Source organism: Ahaetulla prasina, chromosome 3 (assembly GCF_028640845.1).
Source record: "Ahaetulla prasina isolate Xishuangbanna chromosome 3, ASM2864084v1, whole genome shotgun sequence".
Taxonomy (NCBI): Eukaryota; Metazoa; Chordata; class Lepidosauria; order Squamata; family Colubridae; genus Ahaetulla; species Ahaetulla prasina.
The window spans coordinates 222,584,722-222,604,217 of NC_080541.1; the positions used below are offsets into that span (position 1 = coordinate 222,584,722).

Sequence of the window (19,496 nt, forward strand, 5' to 3'; positions counted from 1 at the left end):
TCAGTTCGGTCATTTGTCCAAAGACGGGAAAAAACTCGGTGTCTTTCTCTGCAGGTAGTCCTCGACTTACGACCACAATCGGCCCAAAATTTCCCTTCCTAAGCCAGACAGTCAAATGAGTTTTCCTTCATTTTGCAACCTTTCTTGCCACAGTTGTTAAGTGAATCACTGTAGTTATTCAGTTAGTAACACGGCTGTTAAGCGAACCTGGCTTCCCCCTTAACTTTGCTTGTCAGAAGGTCGCAAAAGGCGATCACGGGACATTGCGACCGTCATAAATACAAAGCAGTTCCCAAGTGTCCAAATTTTAATCACGTGACCATGGAGTTTGAAAGGTTTGAAAAGGTTTCACAAGCAGTGGTGAGATTCAGCCAGTTTGCACCGGTTCAGGCGAACCGGCTATTAAATTACCCACCCACCCCGCTATCAAAGTGGATCCTGGGCGCTGCGCTGCTATGGAGAAACGGGCAACGGAGGAGCCGGGGAAAGGAAAAATCTGCTTTCCCACTTTCTTCTCCCTGCTCCTTCTCCTTCCCTGGCGCCAGCCGCTCCACTGCCGCCTGGCCGCTCCGTTGCTCGCCCAGGATCCACTTTAATAGCAGGAGGTAGATAATTTAACAACCTGTTCACCAGTGACGGGTTTCAAAAAAATTTACTACCAGTTCTGTGGGTATGGTTTGGCGGGCATGGCCTGGCTTGGTGAGCACGGGAGGGGAAGGGTACTGTAAAATCTCCATTCCCTCCCCAATCCAGGGGAAGGTTACTGCAAAATCCCCATTTCCTCCCGATCAGCTGAGACTCGGGAGGCAGAGAATAGATGGGGCCAGTCAGAATTTTTACTACAGGTTCTCTGAACTACTCAAAATTTCCGCTACTGGTTCTCCAGAACTGGTCAGAACCTGCTGAAACCCACCTCTGCAGTTCCTCTAGGGTCAGGCTGGCTGTCGCAGGAGACTCGTACTGTGTGTGCAACGGAGCTGGAGGACGGGGATGAGCCACGCCTCCCACAACAGCCAACCTCACCCTGGGCAAACCGGTTGTTAAATTATTTGAATCCCACCACTGCCTTGCAGCATCCCCACGGTTACCTGATCAAAATTCAGATGCTTGGCAAATGGTTCACATTTATGACGGTTGCTGTGGCCCGAGGTCATGCGATCACCTTTTGCAGCCTTCTGACAAGTAAAGTCAATGGGGAAGCCAGATTTCACTTAACAACCTGGCTACCAACTTATGAACTGCAGTGATTCACTTAATAACTGTGACAAGGTAAGTCGTAAAGTGGGGTAAAATTCACTTAACAAATGTCTCACTTAACTACAGAAGTGTCGGGCTCAATTCTGGTCGTAAGTCAAGGACTACCTGTATAGTAAGCCAGACCTATTGTAATTGAGCAAGACAACTTCCATTCTATTGTCTGGTTACAGGTGTCTTTAAACTTTGACCATTTAAGACCTGTTGACTTCAACTCCCAGAATTCCTCAAGCAGCCATGCTGGCTGAGGAATTCTGGGAGTTGAAGTCCACAAGTCTATAAGTTGCCAAGTTTGCAGACTCCTGGCCTGGAACATTTAACCCAGGGGTGAAATGCTACCGATTCAGCCCGGTTCGGCCGAACCGGTAGTGATGGCGGTGCATGGTTCGGAGAACTGGTAGCGTGAGGCTCTGCCCACCTGCCCGGACATCGTTACTTCCTGATTTTAACCAGGAAGTAACCTGTTTTTGACCTTCTGTGCGTGCACAGAAGGCTTTGTGCATGCGCAGAGGGTCCAAGCGCGCATGTGAAGCATGTACGTGAACAAAGCCAGCGTGTGCATGCGGAGGATGCACTTCCGAACTGGTAGGGAAAGTAAGTAGATTTCATCCCTGATTTAACCCCGTTTTTTTTACACATGGCAACTTTAAGCATTCCCAGCCGACATGCTGGGAGTTGAACTCCACACATCTTAAACTTTACAGATTTTTTAAAAAGCACTTATTCAACCCAGGGACTATATCTTAAAAAGGACATCTGGTCAAAGCCACAATGACGTCAAAATGACATCTTCCATATTATGGCATCTTCGCACAAATTATACTAAAAGCCTGATTTGCATTATTTCATGTCATGACCATCATTTGTGTTGTAAGTGTTGTACCTTGATGAACGTATCTTTTCTTTTATGTACACTGAGAGCATATGCACCAAGACAAATTCCTTGTGTGTCCAATCACACTTGGCCAATAAAAAATTCTATTCTATTCTGTTCTATTCTATTCTATGAGTCATACGGCCTTCCTTACTGCTTTCAAATACAATAGTTTTTGGTTGAGATAATATGCTAATGTTTCCAGAGGCCAGGCTGCAAATTCTGGTTTAGTGTTGTATAAGCCTGCTGGCTGGGGAATTCAGGAAGGTGAAGTCCACCATATATATATATATATATATATATATATATATATATATATATATATATATATATATATATATATATATATATATATATATATATATATATATATATATATATATATATATATATATATATATATATATATCTTAAAGCTGCTGAAGTTTAGAAAACACTGCACTCGGGTCCTGAATTTAACTGTCAAACCTCAGCTCCATTTTTAGCCGAGCTTAGCATTCATACAAACCAATATATCAGAAAGTATAGTTTGATGAGTTTTCTATTTCAGGAACACAGCATGTAGCGGGGGCCGGGAGAGTGTTCAAGAGCTATTTAGCTCCATTTGGTTTCGAATAGGGGTGTCAAACTCAAGGCCCAAGGGCTGCATCCACCCCGCAGATGCTTAGATCTGGCCCATGGGGTCACCTTGGAAACAGCAAAGGATCGGCCTGCAGTACCTCTGCCAGCGAAAACGGGCTCCGTTTTCGGCTGCAGCCCTTTGCCAATGTGGCCTTCTCGAGCTCCATTTTCGCTGGCATAGGCTGCAGGCCACACACACACACATCCAAGGTCAAACACAGCCTGTTGTGACTCCAGCCCCCGAACCTGGCCCCATGCCCGAAAGTGACTCAGCAAGTGAGGGGAAAGGGCCGGTAAGGCTTCCCTCAGGAGCACCGATTCCTTTGGCTCGGCTCCAGGAGCCAGAACCAGACCAGTCAGAGGACGTAATGAGGCCGTCATCCCCTGATTCCTCCCTTCCCCAGGCTACGCCTTCAGGCCCAGCTGATAATAATAATAATCAAGCTTGGCTTGACCCACACTTCAAAAGATTAGAGAGGCGACATCATCAAAAGGAAGGGTGGGGCAGGAGCCCCATCCCACAGAATATATAAGGGGCTTTGGGACTGCTCTCACTCCACGGGAAGCAAAAGTTGAGCTGACCCATTTCAAAAAGAGCTGAAAGTCTTGCTACGTGAGTCATTTGTTTGAACTTTGGCAGGCAGCTGCGGTTTCTCTGCCAGGACTGATAAGAGCTGTGAATCCACTGGCTGAAGGCCAGCTCGTGGGTCTGAAGTGGGGAAGGAGACAGAACACAGTCCCTGATACAGCCCTCAATGAAATTGAGTTTGACACCCTTGGTTTAGAATAACAGTACCGCATTGTTTCCTGGCCATTTTAACATATTTGGTTGGATGGATGGATGGATGGATGGATGGATGGATGGATGGATGGACGGACGGACAGACTGACTCTGTCTGTGTGTGTGCGTGTTCATGTAGGTGCAGATGCTCAGCTGAAAAGCTGGCAGCCTGGGTTCGAGACCCGAACACTGCGCGACGGGGTGAGTTCCCGTTCCTTGCTCCAGCTCCTGTCCACCTAGCAGTTTCAAAAGCATGCAAATGCGAGTAGATTAATAGGTACCATTTCAGTGGGAAGGTAACAGCGTTCCTCGCGGCTCGGCATATATACGGGAAATCTAGGTCAATGACTTAAAACAATTAATCAGTGGAACCACTTGCCTCCAGAAGTTGTAAATGCTCCAACACTGGAAGTTTTTAAGAAGAGATTAGATAACCATTTGTTTGAAGTGGTGTAGGATTCCCTGCCTAAGCAGGGGGGTTGGACTAGAAGGCCTCCAAGGTCCCTTCCAAGTCTTTTATTCTATTCTATTCTACTATTATGCAAGTCCTACATTCAGTTAAAAGTATTTTAAAAGGTTAAAATACTGCACTTCCTGACCTCTTAACAGTAATTGCAAAGAAATCATTATAACATTTGCATGCAGAAGATCCCTGTCTCATTCACCAGTATTCCAATCCCTCAGATGGGATGGGGAATTATTGTTTTCTTCCCAATAAATATATAACAGAGAAAGAGACAACTGGACTTGATGGAGCAAGTATACAACTGTAATGGCATGTGGGAATGACCTTGGAAGACAGGAGGAAAGCTGCAGCTAGGACAACGGTGGATAAGAGGCAGCTGAGCCTGCAGAGGCAATGGGGACATGGAAACATATCAGAAGAAACCCTCCCTAGTTTCTTGGGCTGTAAAAGTTGGGGGGGAGATACTTTCAGAGTTGCAAAATTCTGTTAATGCAACTTCGCAGTATAGTAGAGCTAATACTTCTGGATGATCTTCTTGTGCGGACCGCACCTCAAGAGGCTGACCCACTCAGTACAAAGTGGTTTAATATGCTAAGAGTGCATCCCACCAGACATTTAACCTAGTTACTTAAGGAACTACTTTTCTAAGTGTTCTAAGTACATTTCAACTGCCCAGTCAAACTCTTGTATGCCACAGAAAAATTAACAGGTTAAAAATAACTAAACTTCGGTGGGGTCCTTGGTGTTCACTGAACTTGTTTGCTTTGTCGCATAAATTTTATTACCCAACTAGGTAACATCATCAGGGCTAGAAGGGAGTGGGGTTTGCTTGCTGTTTATATACAAGTGGCTTGCCTTTGTTGGTTTGTGTGCCTCCTAGTAGTTCCTCTACTAGACTGACAGCGCACTTGCACATAAACAGTGAACAAACCCCGCTCCCTTCTAGCACTGATGATGTTACCTAGTTGGGTAATGAAACGTCTGCGTTGAAAACCACCGAGCTCAGAGAGCATCAAGGACCCTGCAGTTCAACCCTAAACTACAAATATTCCCTTCTGTTGGTAATAAATTTAGGGCGGTGGCCACACAACTAACATCTACTTAAGCCAGGGGTGGGCTTCATAAATTTTAGCCTGGTTGTTGGGTGGGCATGACCTAGTCAGCCTCCTGCACCATGGCGGGGGATGTGGCCTTTATGCCCTCCCCGGGCTCTGGAGGCTTTCCTTGAGTTCCGGGAGGGCAAAAACGGCCTCTCCAGAGGCTGTAAACGAGTCCATTTCCAGCCTTCCCGAACTTCCAGTAGGCCCATTTTTCACCCTCCCCAAGCCTCCGCGCACACTCTGCACTTACTTGCATCCAAAACGGGCCGCGTGAGGACGCTTGGGAGGGGCAGAGTGGGTGGGGCCAACCAGGAGTGGGATTGGGGGCTTCTTCAAACTGCACAGAATCTTAGCTAGAGGTTCTCCCGAACCCCTGCGAACCCCCAGCAGCCCACCCCTGAGTTAAGCATGTTGATGTAATGACAGTGAGTACACAGAGGAAGGAAGCAAGACGTAAAGATCATGGATGGTGGTGGGAATAAAAAAGAAATGTGCAGTGGGGTAGAAAAGCCATCAATTGAGAAAATATGGGAGACAATGAAGAGGATTGTAGGAAGCACAGTTGTCTAGAGCAGGGGTCTCCAAAGTTGGCAACTTTAATACTTGCGGACTTCAACTCCCAGAATTCCTCATGCTGGCTGGGGAACTCTGAGAGTTGAAATCCACAAGTCTTAAAATTGCCAACTTTGGAGACCCCTGGTCTGGACCAAAAATAATTTGGTTTGCTAATGGAACAACCACGATATCTGGTTGCAATATCTGTGTTTGCATTGTGCCAGACCAGGCTCAACGGCAAAAATCAAGCATTCTTCTAATTTAGGAAAAGACAGTGACCCGAAATAGCTGTTATAAATTCAAGACAATTCAAATATTTGCTGGGTTACGCCAACTGAATTTCACCACAGTACTCACCTGCTTTCTTCTACAGTAGCTTGAAAATATCTTTTCTTAATCTGTGGGTCAGAGCAGGGATCTTCAACCTTGGTCACTTTAAGACTTGTGGACTTCAACTCCCAGAATTCCTCAGCCAGGAAGTTGAAGTCCACAAGTCTTAAAGTGGCCAAGGTTGGAGACCCCTGGGTCAGAGGATGATGTCAAAAAAGTCAAGATGGCTTCCACAATCGCGTGATTGAAGCTTCCATCTTGATTTTTTTTAACCATACCCTTCAGATACTTCTGTGGTCACAGCACAATTGGATATATATGTACAAAAAAAATACACAATCCTTGGTCTGATGGTCTACACGAGGTGATTTTTGGCCTTATTTTATGGAGAAGGTTTGTCATTTAGGGAATCCCGTTTTGCACGCAATACCGAAAAGTCGAGTGAGTTTCATTCCAAAACAGACCGGAAAAACAACAACAACAACAACAAAGAGAGCTACAACGTGACACACACAAACACCCATTCACATGCACTGCATACCTGGAGGCACCATAGGTTTGTGGTTGTGAGCTTTCAAGTATTTTCAAAAAAAAAAAAAGAGAGAAGAAAAAAGGGGAGGAAGAAAAAAGAATAAAGAATATTTTGAAATGAAATAGGAAGGGCCGGGGGGGGGGGGGGAACAGAACAAGGAAAATTAGCATAGAGGCCAAGCAGATCCCATTGAGTAGGCAAACTCCATACATGAATCAGTCGGTGAGTGTCAACGTGCCTTAGAGATTTGACAGACAGGTTATAAATATTTTGAATAAATTGATCAGCCGTGACGTGCAAATCTGTGGCTCCAAAAACTGATCACTTCTCCAGAGTCATAATTTAGAACCCAACTCAAAGAGTATTAAAATGTGTTCCTGAATATGCTAGGGGTGACATGATAGCAGTCTTCCAATATTTGAGGGGCTGTCACAGAAAAGAAGGGGTCAAGCTATTCTCCAAAGCACCTGAAGGCAAGACAAGAAGCAATGGGTGGATAACAATCAAAGACACAGTGTCGTGTCCCACTCCTCCTCTGACGGCCGGATAGGGGAAGTCTGTATCAAGCATGGCCACAGAGCCTCTGCAGCTTTGCCAAATTCCTGTCAGAGTTCTCAGGGCAGGCAGGAGTCCAAGATGTGACTTCAGCAATCCAAATTAGACTTTGCCTGACTCAGAGAATGCCAGAAAGCAGATCCTTTATATAGGCCATGGGGTGTGGCTCCATGACTCAGCACTTATCCAGGCCTGCCTCTCCCTTCCTTTTGCTGACGTCGCCTCTCCATTCTCCGGAAGCGTGGATCCGTCCACCCTCCAGCTGCCGGCAATTCCAGCTCGTGACTGGCTTCATGTTCCTCATGTTCACATGCTGTGGGGGAGGGGTTTATTTGCTCGGTCTGTCTGGGCATGGTGCCAAGACTGGGGGCTGGAGGCATGCCAGGCCCTTCGTCTGCACTATCAGTCCCTGGCTGAGATAACAGGAGATGAGAGTAGCCCGGCTGCGGAGAGGGGGGTGGGCGAGGCACAACACACAGCCAACCTAGAACTTAGGAGAAAGTTCCTGACAGTGAAAACAATTGATCCGTGGAACACCTTGCCACCAGAGGTTGTGCTCCAACACTGGAGGTTGAGCTCCAACACTGGAGGTTTTTACGAAGGAACTGGACAGTCACTTGTCTGGTACAGGGTTTTCTGTTTAAGCACAAGGTTAGACTAGAAGACCTCAAAGGTCCCTTCCAACTCTGTTATTCTGTTTTATAGATAGTCCTCGACTTAGCACCATGACTAGGACCAGCATTTCTGTCGCTAAGCAAAACGCTTATCAAATGAATCATACCCAATTTTACGATTGCTTGTCATGGTTATACAGCGAATCACTGCATTGAGTCAAACGGTCGTTAAGTGAATCCAGCTTCACCCATCGGCAGCTGGGAAGGTCACAAATGGAGATCACATGACCCTGGGATGCTGCACTGTCATAAATACAGGTAGTCCTCGACTTACAACAGTTCATTTAGTGAACATTCGCAGTTACAGCAGCACTGAAAAAAAGCGACTTATGACCATTTTTCACAACCGCAAGGTCATGTGAATAAAATTTGGATGCTTGGCAACTGATTCATATTTATGACGGTTGCAGTGTCCCAGAGTCATGTGATCCCCTTTTGCGATCTCCTGACGAGCAAAGTCCATGGGGAAGGCAGATTCACTTAGCAACCGTATTGCTAACTTAACAACTGCAGTGATTCACTTAACAAATGTGGCGAGAAAATTTGTAAAATGGGGCAAAAGTCGCTTACCAAATTTCTCACTTAACAAGAATAACTTTGGGCTCACTAGTGGTTGTACGTCGACGGCTAAGTGTACATGCCAATTGCTAACTGCCCCAAATTTTAATCACATGATCCGGGGGATGCTGCAACGGTTTTAAGTGTGAGAACCAGTTGCAAATCAATTGTTTCAATGCTGTTGTAACTTCAAACAAGTTAAACAAATGGTTGTAAGCCAAGGACTAGCTATACGGAGGACACGGCTCAAGCTTTTTATTTTATTTAACACCTGTTTAATGGGGAATGCCCTAGTCCTCAATGTCCTTTTCAGCTTTTCCACAAAAATGTGTTCCCCCCCCACCCCAGTATCTTCCTTCTGCTCTTTTCATATCTCTCTGTCAGTGTAACAGGGCTAAACAGCATTTTCTGGAACGCTGACAGCTACCGTCAGCATTTATCCAGGCCTGCCCCACCCTTCCTTCTCCTGACGTCGCCTCTCAGATCTCCGGAAGCGAGGGTCCACCCACTCTAAATTGTCTTCAGCTGGATCTGCTGTCAGCATCTGGGAAAGGAAGGGGTAAGAGGGAGCAGGCCCAGGTAATTCTACCACCTGGCTGGCTTCCTGCTCTGAAGGCTGAGCCAAAGGAACACACGCTGTATGAGTGAGGTTTATTGGGCTTCTCCTTTCACTCCTTGAATCCTCTCCAGGCATGGGGCCAGGGCCGGGGGCTGGAGTCATGACAGGCCGTTCATCTTCATTATCAGACTCAGAGTCTGATAAAAGGCCTGGTTGGAGATGGGAGGGGACCGGCTGAGGAGAGGAGGGAGGATGAGTCACAACAGCTAGTGTGCTCAACAGTGCAACAACACCACACAGTTTCCTGCCGCAAGTGGCTGCACCAGCGAGCCGAGTCACACAACTTCTGGCTGTGAGTAGCCGCAGAAGAAATTGGGCAGCAGCGCAACAGGTGTCAGGGCATGGCAGGTCTGGCTGCGGTGGTCCTAAGATAAGCAGGTAAGACATTTCCCGAAAATAAGACCTGGTGCTTATTTTAGGGTACAAAAGAAAATAAGAACAGGTCTTATTTTTGGGAAAACACAGTAATTATTTTATTCCAGGAATAAGCCATGTAAAATACATGAGGCATAGTTACTCTATGAGAGGGTGTGCAGAATTTACACTCATGACTTCAAATCCACCACACCTTTCCCTCTCCGAGAAGACTTGGTGTTCTCATCCCACCCACAATCTAGATACTGATGACAAATACATTCTCACTTTCCTTGCTCTTTTATTCAGATAAATCTACCAAGTTAGGCTGACCTCTTTTGGCCTCCGAGTCCCGCTAACTCCCACCTCAAATCAGTCACAAAATCCATCCGGGAATGCTTGATGGCCAATATGTCTCTACATTCATCTCCGATTTTAGAAACCTCTGACAACAGTACTGTAAAAATACAAGCCGAGCAAACCAACCTTCTTCAATTATTCAAGGTGGAAATCCAACCGTATCTTTATAGCGGCTACACGTCTCCTAAGAGCAAAAGATTACTTACCTACATTGAAGGCAGGACAAGAAGAAGCAACGGATGGAAACTAATCAAGAAGAAAAGCAACTTGGAACTAAGAAGAAACTTCCTTAGGAGATTAGGAGCAGGAGGTCAGACTAGGTCCTTCAAGGTCCCTTCCAGCCCTGTTATTTTTTGGGTTTTTTTCCTGATAAATCACAACAAACTAAGCCACTGACCCACATCATGGCTGGGTTTGTTTCATACCTTAAATCAAATCCCAAAAAAATCACATTATGAGCGTGAAGGTTCATTCTCTGAGCTTGTGGGTTGGTTTCCGAATGTTTCATTACCAGGCTAGATAACATTTTCAGCAGAGTTTATGGGATGTCAGGGTTTTTCTGTTTATAAGGGCTTCAGGTGTGGGTGTGTCAAGCGTTGTGATAGGTCAGCTGTGAGCAGGGATGGGATTCAGCCGGCTCGGACCGATTCGGGTGAACCGGATGCTAATTTTACATCTGGTTCACCAAACCGGTAGTTGCAAGGGCTGACTGGCCCCGCACACCCCACCCCGCCCCTCCTAGGAGTCTCCACACGGACTTTCTTGCATGCCAGGTAAGTGCAGCACCAGTGCAAAGGCTCTGTGAGGGTGAAAAATTGGCCTCCGTAAGTTCCAGAAGTCTGGCAACAGGCCTGTATCTGGCTTCCGGAGGGCCTCCGGAGGGCCTCCAGAGCCTGGGAGGAAATCCTCCGGAGCTTGGGAAGGGCAAAACACCTCCCCGCCCACCATGGTGCAGGAGGCTGAGTAGGCCACGCCCACCCAAGAACCGGGCAGAGAACTGGTTGCTAAAATTTTTGAATCTCACCCCTGGCTATGAGTCATCAGTGATGGATCTTGTGATAAGGAGATTGCATCAGGTGGGGGTCACTGGGATGTGAACTTCTGGTGGGGGGGTTGCGTGGGTTGGTTGAGGGTCGGTGCTACCTCTGGTTGGCTTTGCAGTTGATTTGGATTCTGTGGGGTTCATAGGCTGGTTGTAGGTCAATGTGTCTGTTGATGGAATTGCCTGTGACGTGCCAGGTTTCGATGAAGTCACGAGCTTGATGGGTGGTAGCGTGGCTGATGGTTTTTGTGTTGCTCCCATCAAACTGGTGCTGTTTGGTGTCACTTTGTGGTATAATCTGCAAGAGCTGGCCAATTTATCAACACTAATCACTGACAGGCAAACATGTCTGCAGGTTAGAAATTAGTATGCTATAATATGGTTTAGATAGAACTCGAATCAATCCTGAAAATGAACCAAATTTCAAGACAGAATAACTGCCTTGAACTGCAACTTCTTAGGTAGGGTCCAATGTTCAAGTCTGCCAAGATCCTTCTGGATCTTCAGCCTATCTTCCAAAGTGTTAGCAATTTTCCCCAGCTTGGTGTCACCTGCAAATGTGATGAGTTCCCCTTCTAACCTCTCATGTAGATGAAGATGAAGCCCACAGACCTTCTGCCGATCTCCAGGCTGAAGGGTAGATAGGAGGATAGCAAGAAATATAAAGGTTGAGAAGACGTCATGATTTCTCTATTAGCCTTTCTGGACTAGTGCTGGGGGTCTCCAAATTTGGCAACCTTATGCTGGCTGAGGAATTCTGAGAGTTGAAGTCTTCCAAGTTGCCAAGTTTGGCAACCCCTGGATTAGAGGAAGCATTGGTTGAGCATTGGGATTTTCTCCCATCCAAGACTTGACAGCTGATGCTGGGTAAGGACTTCCATATCTCCAGAGATGGTATTCAGCCGGTTCGTATCAGTTTAGGCGAACCGGCAGCGGAGATTGTGGCTATGCCCCAGCACTATGCCGTCCTATTTAGCCACGTTTTTGAGGCCAGGCGTATACCTGGAAGGCGCGAGAGAGAGCAAAGTGCATGTGCGGAAGGCTGGGCATACGTGCGGAAGATGCACATGCGTGAAGTGAGCGTGTGCACATGCAGCAAACTGGTGGTAGAAATAAGTGAAACCCATCGCTGCATAACTCCCATTCAAACTGAAGTTGTGGAAGATACCATCATGGTATCACTAATCCCTGCCTCTGAACCAGAGTATGATCTCTTCCAGAAGGTTCCCCAGAGTGCAAGAGACCACCACTAAAGGTAAAAGTAAAGGTTCCCCTCGCACATACGTACTAGTCGTTGGCGACTCTAGGGGGCGGTGCTCATCTCCGTTTCAAAGCCGAAGAGCCAGTGCTGTCCGAAGACATCTCCGTGGTCATGTGGCCGGCATGACTCAACACCAAAGGCGCACGGAACGCTGTTCCCTTCCCACCAAAGGTGGCCCCTATTTTTTCTACTTGCATTTTTACACGCTTTCAAAACTGCTAGGTTGGCAGAAGCTGGGACTAGTAACAGGAACTCACCCTGTAACACGGCAGCACTAGGGATTCGAACCACCGAACTGACGACCTTTCAATCAACAAGCTCAGCTGTCTTAGCCCCTGAGCCACCGCATCCCTAGACCACCACTACATTTGCTGAAAGTCTAATATGAGGGTTCAGTCAGGAACCTTCTGTTTTAACTGCCACAGTGTAAAAAAGATGTTGAGACTCTAGAAAGAGTTCAGAGAAGGACAGCAAAGGTGATTAGGGGACTAGAGGCTAAAACATAGGAAGAACGGTTGCAGGAATTGGGGATGGCTAATCTAGTAAAAAGAAGGACTGAGGGGGGGAATGAGAGCAGTGTTTCAATATCTGAGGGGCTGCCACAAAGTGGAGGGAGTCAACCTATTCTCCAAAGCATCTGAAGGCAGGTGTTTTGTCCTCCCTCGCCTCCGTCCGAGCAATGGCTTAATTAGCCGGCACTATCAGCCCTGGCAGCAAAAGAGCGAGCGCTGCCAAGTGGCTCCGTTATCTCCCTCGCCGATAAGTCAAACAGTACTTCAGCTCTTAGTTCAGCAGTTAATTTGTCTGCTACAAAGAGGCACAGCAGCTCTGGCTGCCTTTATATCCTGTGGGGTGTGGCTCCATGACTCAGCACTTCCTAGGCCTGCCCCACCCCTGCTTCTGTTGTTCCTGCCTCTCCTGCCTACGAAACCTAGGGTCCAACCAAGCCTGATTGCCATCAGCTGGGTCTGGAGGCGTGGCCTGGGGGGGGAAAGTCAGGGGACGGAGGCCTCATTATCTCCTCCACCTGTCCTGCCTCTGGCTCCTGGAGCTGAGCCAGGGAAGCCGGTGCTCCCGAGGTAAGTCCTGATGGCCCTTCCCCCTCACTTTCCAAGTCACTTACTGGCAGGAGGCCCGGCTCGGGGGGTGCAGACACAACAGCAGGACAAGAAGCAACAGATGGAAACTAATCAAGGAGAAATAGATATCAGATTGAGATATCAGATTGCCTTTGAATGATTAGGTTGTGTTTATCTCTGATTTGTATGGAGGAAGTTAGGATTTGAGAAGAAGGGGAGGATTATAATTCGTGTTAGGGAAAATTTAGCATATGATTGGGTTTTTTTTGAACTATACCTTGTGTTTGCTCTGGGAAGTTGGGGGAGGGAGGGGGTGGTTTTGGAGGGAGAGGGGAGGGGATGGAGTGGGGGCGGAAAGGGGGGTGAAAATTTTTGTAAAAACTTTTTCAATTAAAAAAAAAAAAAGGAGAGAAGCAACCTAGAACTAAGAAAATGTATTCTCACAGTTAGAGCAGTTAACCAGTAGAACTGCTTGAGTCCACAGTTGTGGGCGCTCTAACACTGGAAGTTTTTAAGAAGAGATTAGACAACCATTTGTTCAGAATGGTATAGGTCAGTGATGGTTAAACGTTTCAGCACCGAGTGCCGAAACTGGTGCATGTGCGCGTGCGCCAGAACACCGGAATCCGGAAGAGAGCAGCTGGCCAGTGCGCATGCATGCTGGTTCAGCTGTCCGGCGCACATGCACATCACAGAACCCAGAAGAGCAACTGGCAATGGCGCCTGTGCCCACAGAGAGGGCTCGCGTACCATCTCTAGCACGCGTGCCATAGGTTCGCCATCATGGGTATAGGTTCTCCTCAGTAGTGGGATTCAAATCCCGGTACTACCGGTTCACTATCGGTAATGCGTGGGCATGCTGCCACCACTACCGGTTCGCTGCCACCACTACCGGTTCACCTCAGGTGTTGTGTCTCGTCCAATCTCACCTCAGCCGGGGTCTTCTTATCTGCTTCCGAACACGAAGGAATGTTCTAGTATGCCTCCCGGCCCCAGCCCTGGCTCCATGCCCAGACAGGCTGAAGAAGAAGAAATACCTCCAGCCCCCAGCCCTGGCTCCATGCCCAGACATGCTGAAGAAGAAGAAATACCTCCAGCCCCCAGCCCTGGCTCCATGCCCAGACAGGCTGAAGAAGAAGAAATACCTCCAGCCCCCAGCTCTGGCTCCATGCCCAGGCAAACGGAGCAACTAGACCCCTCCCCCTCTTCCACAGCATGTGAGCCTGAGGAAGGTCAATTGCCAACAGCTGCCGACTGGAGTGACCCCCGCGTCAGAAGACTTGATAGGCGGAGGCAACAGAAGGAAGGGAGGGGCAGGCCTGGATAAGTGCTGAGTCATGGAGCCACACCCCATGGCCTATATCGGTGGTTCTCCTCCTATCTCTCCGACCGGTCGCAGACGGTGTTGACAGGGGGGCAGAGGTCGGCCGTGAGGTGCCTCACTTGTGGGGTCCCACAGGGGTCGATTCTCTCGCCCCTGCTGTTCAACATCTACATGAAGCCGTTGGGTAAGATCATCAGTGGCTTCGGGGTGAGATACCAACAGTACGCTGATGATACCCAGCTGTACTTTTCCACCCCGGGCCACCCCAATGAAGTTGTTGAAGTGCTGTCCCGGTGTTTGGAAGCCGTACGGGTCTGGATGGGGAGAAACAGGCTCAAGCTTAATCCCTCCAAGACGGAGTGGCTGTGGATGCCGGCATCCCGATTCAGTCAACTGCAGCCGCGGTTGACTGTTGGAGGCGAGTTACTGGCCCCAAAGGACAGGGTGCGCAACTTAGGTGTCCTCCTGGATGATCGGCTGTCGTTTGAAGATCATTTGATGGCCGTCTCCAGGAGGGCCTTCCACCAGGTCCGCCTGGTTCGGCAGTTGCGCCCCTTCCTTGATCGGGATGCCTTGTGCACAGTCACTCATGCGCTCGTTACCTCTCGCTTGGATTATTGTAATGCTCTCTACATGGGGCTCCCCCTGAAGTGCACTCGGAGGCTTCAGTTAGTCCAGAATGCAGCTGCGCGGGTGATAGAGGGAGCTACGCGTAGCTCCCATGTAACACCGCTCCTGCGCAGACTGCACTGGCTACCTGTGGCCTTTCGAGTGCACTTTAAGGTGTTGGTTACGACCTTTAAAGCGCTCCATGGCTTAGGGCCTGGGTACTTACGGGACCGCCTGCTGTTACCACATGCCTCCCACCGACCCGTACGCTCTCACAGAGAGGGACTTCTCAGGGTGCCGTCCGCCAAACAATGTCGGCTGGCGGCCCCCAGGGGAAGGGCCTTCTCTGTGGGGGCTCCCACACTCTGGAACGAGCTTCCCCCAGGTTTACGCCAAATACCTGACCTTCGGACTTTCCGCCGCGAACTGAAGACACACCTTTTTATCCGCGCGGGGCTGGCTTAAATTGAATTTTAAATGTCAAATTTTATTAATTTTAAATGGGGTTTTTTAGTGTATGGTAAATTTTTAAATTTTCAGGCTAATTTAAATAAGTTTTTTAAATTGTATTTTAATTGTCTTTTGTATTGTTTGTTTTATTCTGCCTGTACACCGCCCTGAGTCCTTCGGGAGAAGGGCGGTATAAAAATCAAATAAATAAATAAATAAATAAATAAATAAATAAATATAAAGGATCTGCTTTCTGGCATTCTCTGAGTCAGGCAAAGTCTAAACATATCTTGCTGAAGTCACTTTCTGGTCTCCTGCCTGCCCTGAGGACTTTGCTAGGACTTTGGCAGAGCTGCAGAGGCACACCTGATTCGGATTTCCCTGACCCGGCCGTCAGCGGAGGAGTGGGACACGACAACTGGGACGAACCGGGAGCAACCTATCACTGGTTCTCCTGCCCAAGCAGGGGTTGGATTAGAAGACTTCCAAGGTTCCTTCCAATTCCGTTATTCTGTTTATTCTATTCTGTTAGCTCTCTCCTACAAAATGGCTCAACCTCAACCCACAAATTCACCAGAAGAACAGGAGAATGAATTTAAGGCACTGCAGATACACGAGCCATTTGCACTTTTCCAGTTGGCAGAAGGTAAATCGATTATTCCACATCACTTCACAGCTGCATCTGTGAGATTTTTTACCAAGCCAAGCTGAACAGAGGAGCCAGACTGAGAAGGGTCAGGAGAAACGCAGGTGGCATCCCAGGACACGCGGACAGCCTATTCCTTGAGATGCTTTAATTAGTTGATATTTTTACCCCACCTTTATTACATGAGCAGTAATTGAAGGTGGTGAACATATAGAACACTCCTTCCTCCTTCTGTTTTCCCCACAACAACAATCCTTTGAGGTGGGTTGGACTGAGAGAGAGGGACTGGCCCAAAGTCACCCAGCTTTCACACCTAAAGTGGGACTAGAACTCACCATCTTCTGGTGATTGGACCAGGGGTGAAATCCAGCAGGTTCTGACAGGTTCTGCAGAACCAGTAGCGGAAATTTTGAGTAGTTCGGAGAACCGGCAAATACCACCTCTGGCTGGCCCCAGAGTGGGGTGGGAATGGGGATTTTGCAATATCCTTCCCCTAGGAGTGGGGTTAATTGGGATTTTGCAGTATCTTTCCACTGGAGTGGGCTGGGAATGGAGATTTTGCAGTATCCTTCCCCTGCCACGCCCACCAAGCCACATCACGCCCACCAAGCCACGCCCACAGAACCCGTAGTAAAACAATTTGAATTTCACCACTGGATTGGACCAAAGTCACCCAGCTTGCTTTCATGCCTAAGGTGGGACTAGAACTCACCATCTCCTGGTGATTGGTCCAAAGCCACTCAGTTTTCATGCCTAAAATGAGACTGGAACTCACCGTCTCCTGGTGATTGCTCCAAGCCTCCCAGCTCGCTTTCACACCAAAGGCAGAACTAAACCTCGCTGCCTTCTTGTCACCCAAACAACTTTCACGCCTAAGGTGGAACTAGGTGAGTTCTAATTCTGTCTCAGGTGGGAAAGTACCTCAATCACTATACAGGTAGTCCTCGACTTACAACCTCAATGTTGAGCCCAAGTTTTTGTTGTTAAGCGAAACATTGGTTAAGTGACTTTTGCTCCATTTTACAGCCATTGCTGCCCCCAGTTGTTAAATGAATCACTGCAGTAATGTTAGTAATACGGCTGTTGAGTGAATCAGGTTTTCCCATTGATTTTGCTCGTCAGTAGGTCACAAAAGGTGATCCCGTGACCCCGGGACACTGCAACGGTCATAAATATGAGTCAGTTGCCAAGCATCTGAATTTTGATCACTTGAACATGGGGACACTGCAATGGTCGTAAGTGTAAAAAATGGTCCTAAGTCACTTTTCTCAGTGCTGTTGTAATTTTGAACGGTCAGTAAACGAACTGTTGTAAGTTGAAAACTAACTGTACACTGGGGTGGGATTCAAAAATTTTAGCAACCGCCCGGTTGCTGGGTGGCCATGGCCATGAGGGTGGGAGGCCTACTCAGCCTCCTGCACCACGGCAGGGGGGCGTTTTCAACCTCCCCAGGCTCTGGAGGCTTTCCCAGAGGCCCGTTTCTGGACTTCCGGAATTTCCAGGAGGTCTGTTTTTTGCCCTTCCAGAGCCTCCGCGCAGGCCCTGCACTTACCTGACATCCAAAATGGGCAACGTGGAGACCCCTGGGAGGGGCAGGGTAGGGTGGGCAGGGCCAGCCAGCCAGTCCTTTCAACTACCGGTTCGGCGAACCAGATGTAAAATTAGCATCCGGTTTGCCTGAACCGGTCTGAACCAACTAAATCCCACTCCTGCTATTACTGCATTAATACTCCTAAATCCCACTCCTGCTATTACTGCATTAGTACTGATATTACTGCACTAAACGGAGTTGGCTTCAGCAGTTCCATTTCTAGAATTCTAATTCTGAACCTTCCTAATGTGTTTTTTCTTTAAATCAGGAAGCCCCTTCTCCAAAACTTGAACCAACCCCTGCAGTCACCTAGCGCATGATTTCATCAGGATGAATTCCTTTTTCCTTTCTCTTTTTTTTAATATTAAAAAAGAGGATTTTTCCTTTTTGTGATTACAGGTAATTAGCCAGAGAGCCGTTCTGCAAAGACCGCTTTGCTCTCTTCAAATACCAGCGCTAGAAATATTTAAAAAGATTCCCCGTTTCCTTGGTTAGAGCACAGAGGCGGATTATAACCGCATATATTACGGAGATTTTATTTACCTTAATCACACGGCTCCTTAACAGCTCGACGGTGACTTATTAAAGGACGCTGCAAAATTGCTTAACGTGCATCCTAAGTGGATTGCTTGGTAATGGTGAAAACGCCGCCTGTGATAAAAAAAAAGCTCTCCAGGGACTGACAAACATTAATTAATCTTCTCCCTGCTCACATTAAGCTTTATTAAACCTAATTACAAGGAGGAAAACCAAGCCCATAAAATCTGGCTGCTGTGGAAATAATGATGCCATGGCACAACGGGGGCGGGGGGGTGTTTCCGGAGACAACTTCTGCTGAAGCGTCCCCCTGCCCTACAGATAGTCCTCGACTTACAACAGTTTGTTTAGTGACAGTTCAAAGTTACAATGGCACTGAAAAATGTGGCTTACAGCCAGCGGTGGGTTTCACATTTTCTTACCACCGGTTCGCCCCACGCATGCATCCTTGATTTAAGGGGCCGGGATAGCTCAGGCAGTAGAGAAGCCTGTTATTAGAACACAGAGCCTGCAATTACTGCAGGTTCGAGCCCGGCCCAAGGTTGACTCAGCCTTCCATCCTTTATAAGGTAGGTAAAATGAGGACCCAGATTGTTGGGGGGGCAATAAGTTGACTTTGTAAATATACAAATAGAATGAGACTATTGCCTTATAGACTGTAAGCCAGCCTGAGTCTTCGGAGAAGGGCGGGATATAAATGTAAATTTAAAAAAAAAAAAATCATGCATGCATGGTCCGCGCAAACGTCTGGCCATCCGCGCAGGCACTTTGCTTGCCGCACGCATTTTACGCATGAGCCCGGCCTCAAAAACATGCCTAAATAGGATGGCATAGAGTCAGGTGGGCCCGCCCACCCGCGATTTCTGCTACCAGTTCGGGTGAACCGGTCTGAGCCAGCTGAATACCATTTCTGCTTATGACCGTTTTTCGGTTATGACCTTTGCAGCATCCCCACGAATCATGTGATCAAAATTCAGATGCTTGGCAACCGGTTCATATTGATGACCGTTGCCGTGTACCAGGGTCACGCGATCCCCTTTTGCGACCTCCTCACAAACAAAATCAAAGGGGAAGCCGGGTTCACTTAATAATCGTGTGTGTCAGGCCTGGAAACCATACTAGGCCTTAGGGTTCCAGACGCTGCCACATTTTTCCCCTGAGGGGAAGAAGTGGGGTTGAGGGGTATAGTAACATTCTTCAAGCGGTCAAGGTCGGATGGTGTTCACATCTGCAGGAGGAGTGGCGGGAAGGTATTCGAATGAACTGGGAGAACGTGGGACCATGTGACCAGCAAAGGGGTTAGGGGGGTGGGACTCTTGGGGTT

The 19,496-nt window shown here is 47.9% G+C and overlaps 1 protein-coding gene across 6 annotated transcripts in view; it reads right to left on the minus strand.

The window, feature by feature from the left end:
- The window catches only part of KCNQ2 (potassium voltage-gated channel subfamily Q member 2), a 171,963-nt gene that overhangs the window by 52,307 nt on the left and 100,160 nt on the right, over window positions 1-19,496 (minus strand). For 5 of the 6 annotated variants that reach the window (XM_058175680.1, XM_058175678.1, XM_058175675.1 and 2 more), the window contains exon 9: window positions 6,523-6,552. The exons of the other annotated variant lie outside the window; for it this stretch is intronic. In XM_058175680.1, the coding sequence (XP_058031663.1) occupies window positions 6,523-6,552 (30 nt within the window). The remainder of the gene's footprint in view (window positions 1-6,522; window positions 6,553-19,496) is intronic. 6 annotated transcript variants of the gene reach the window in all.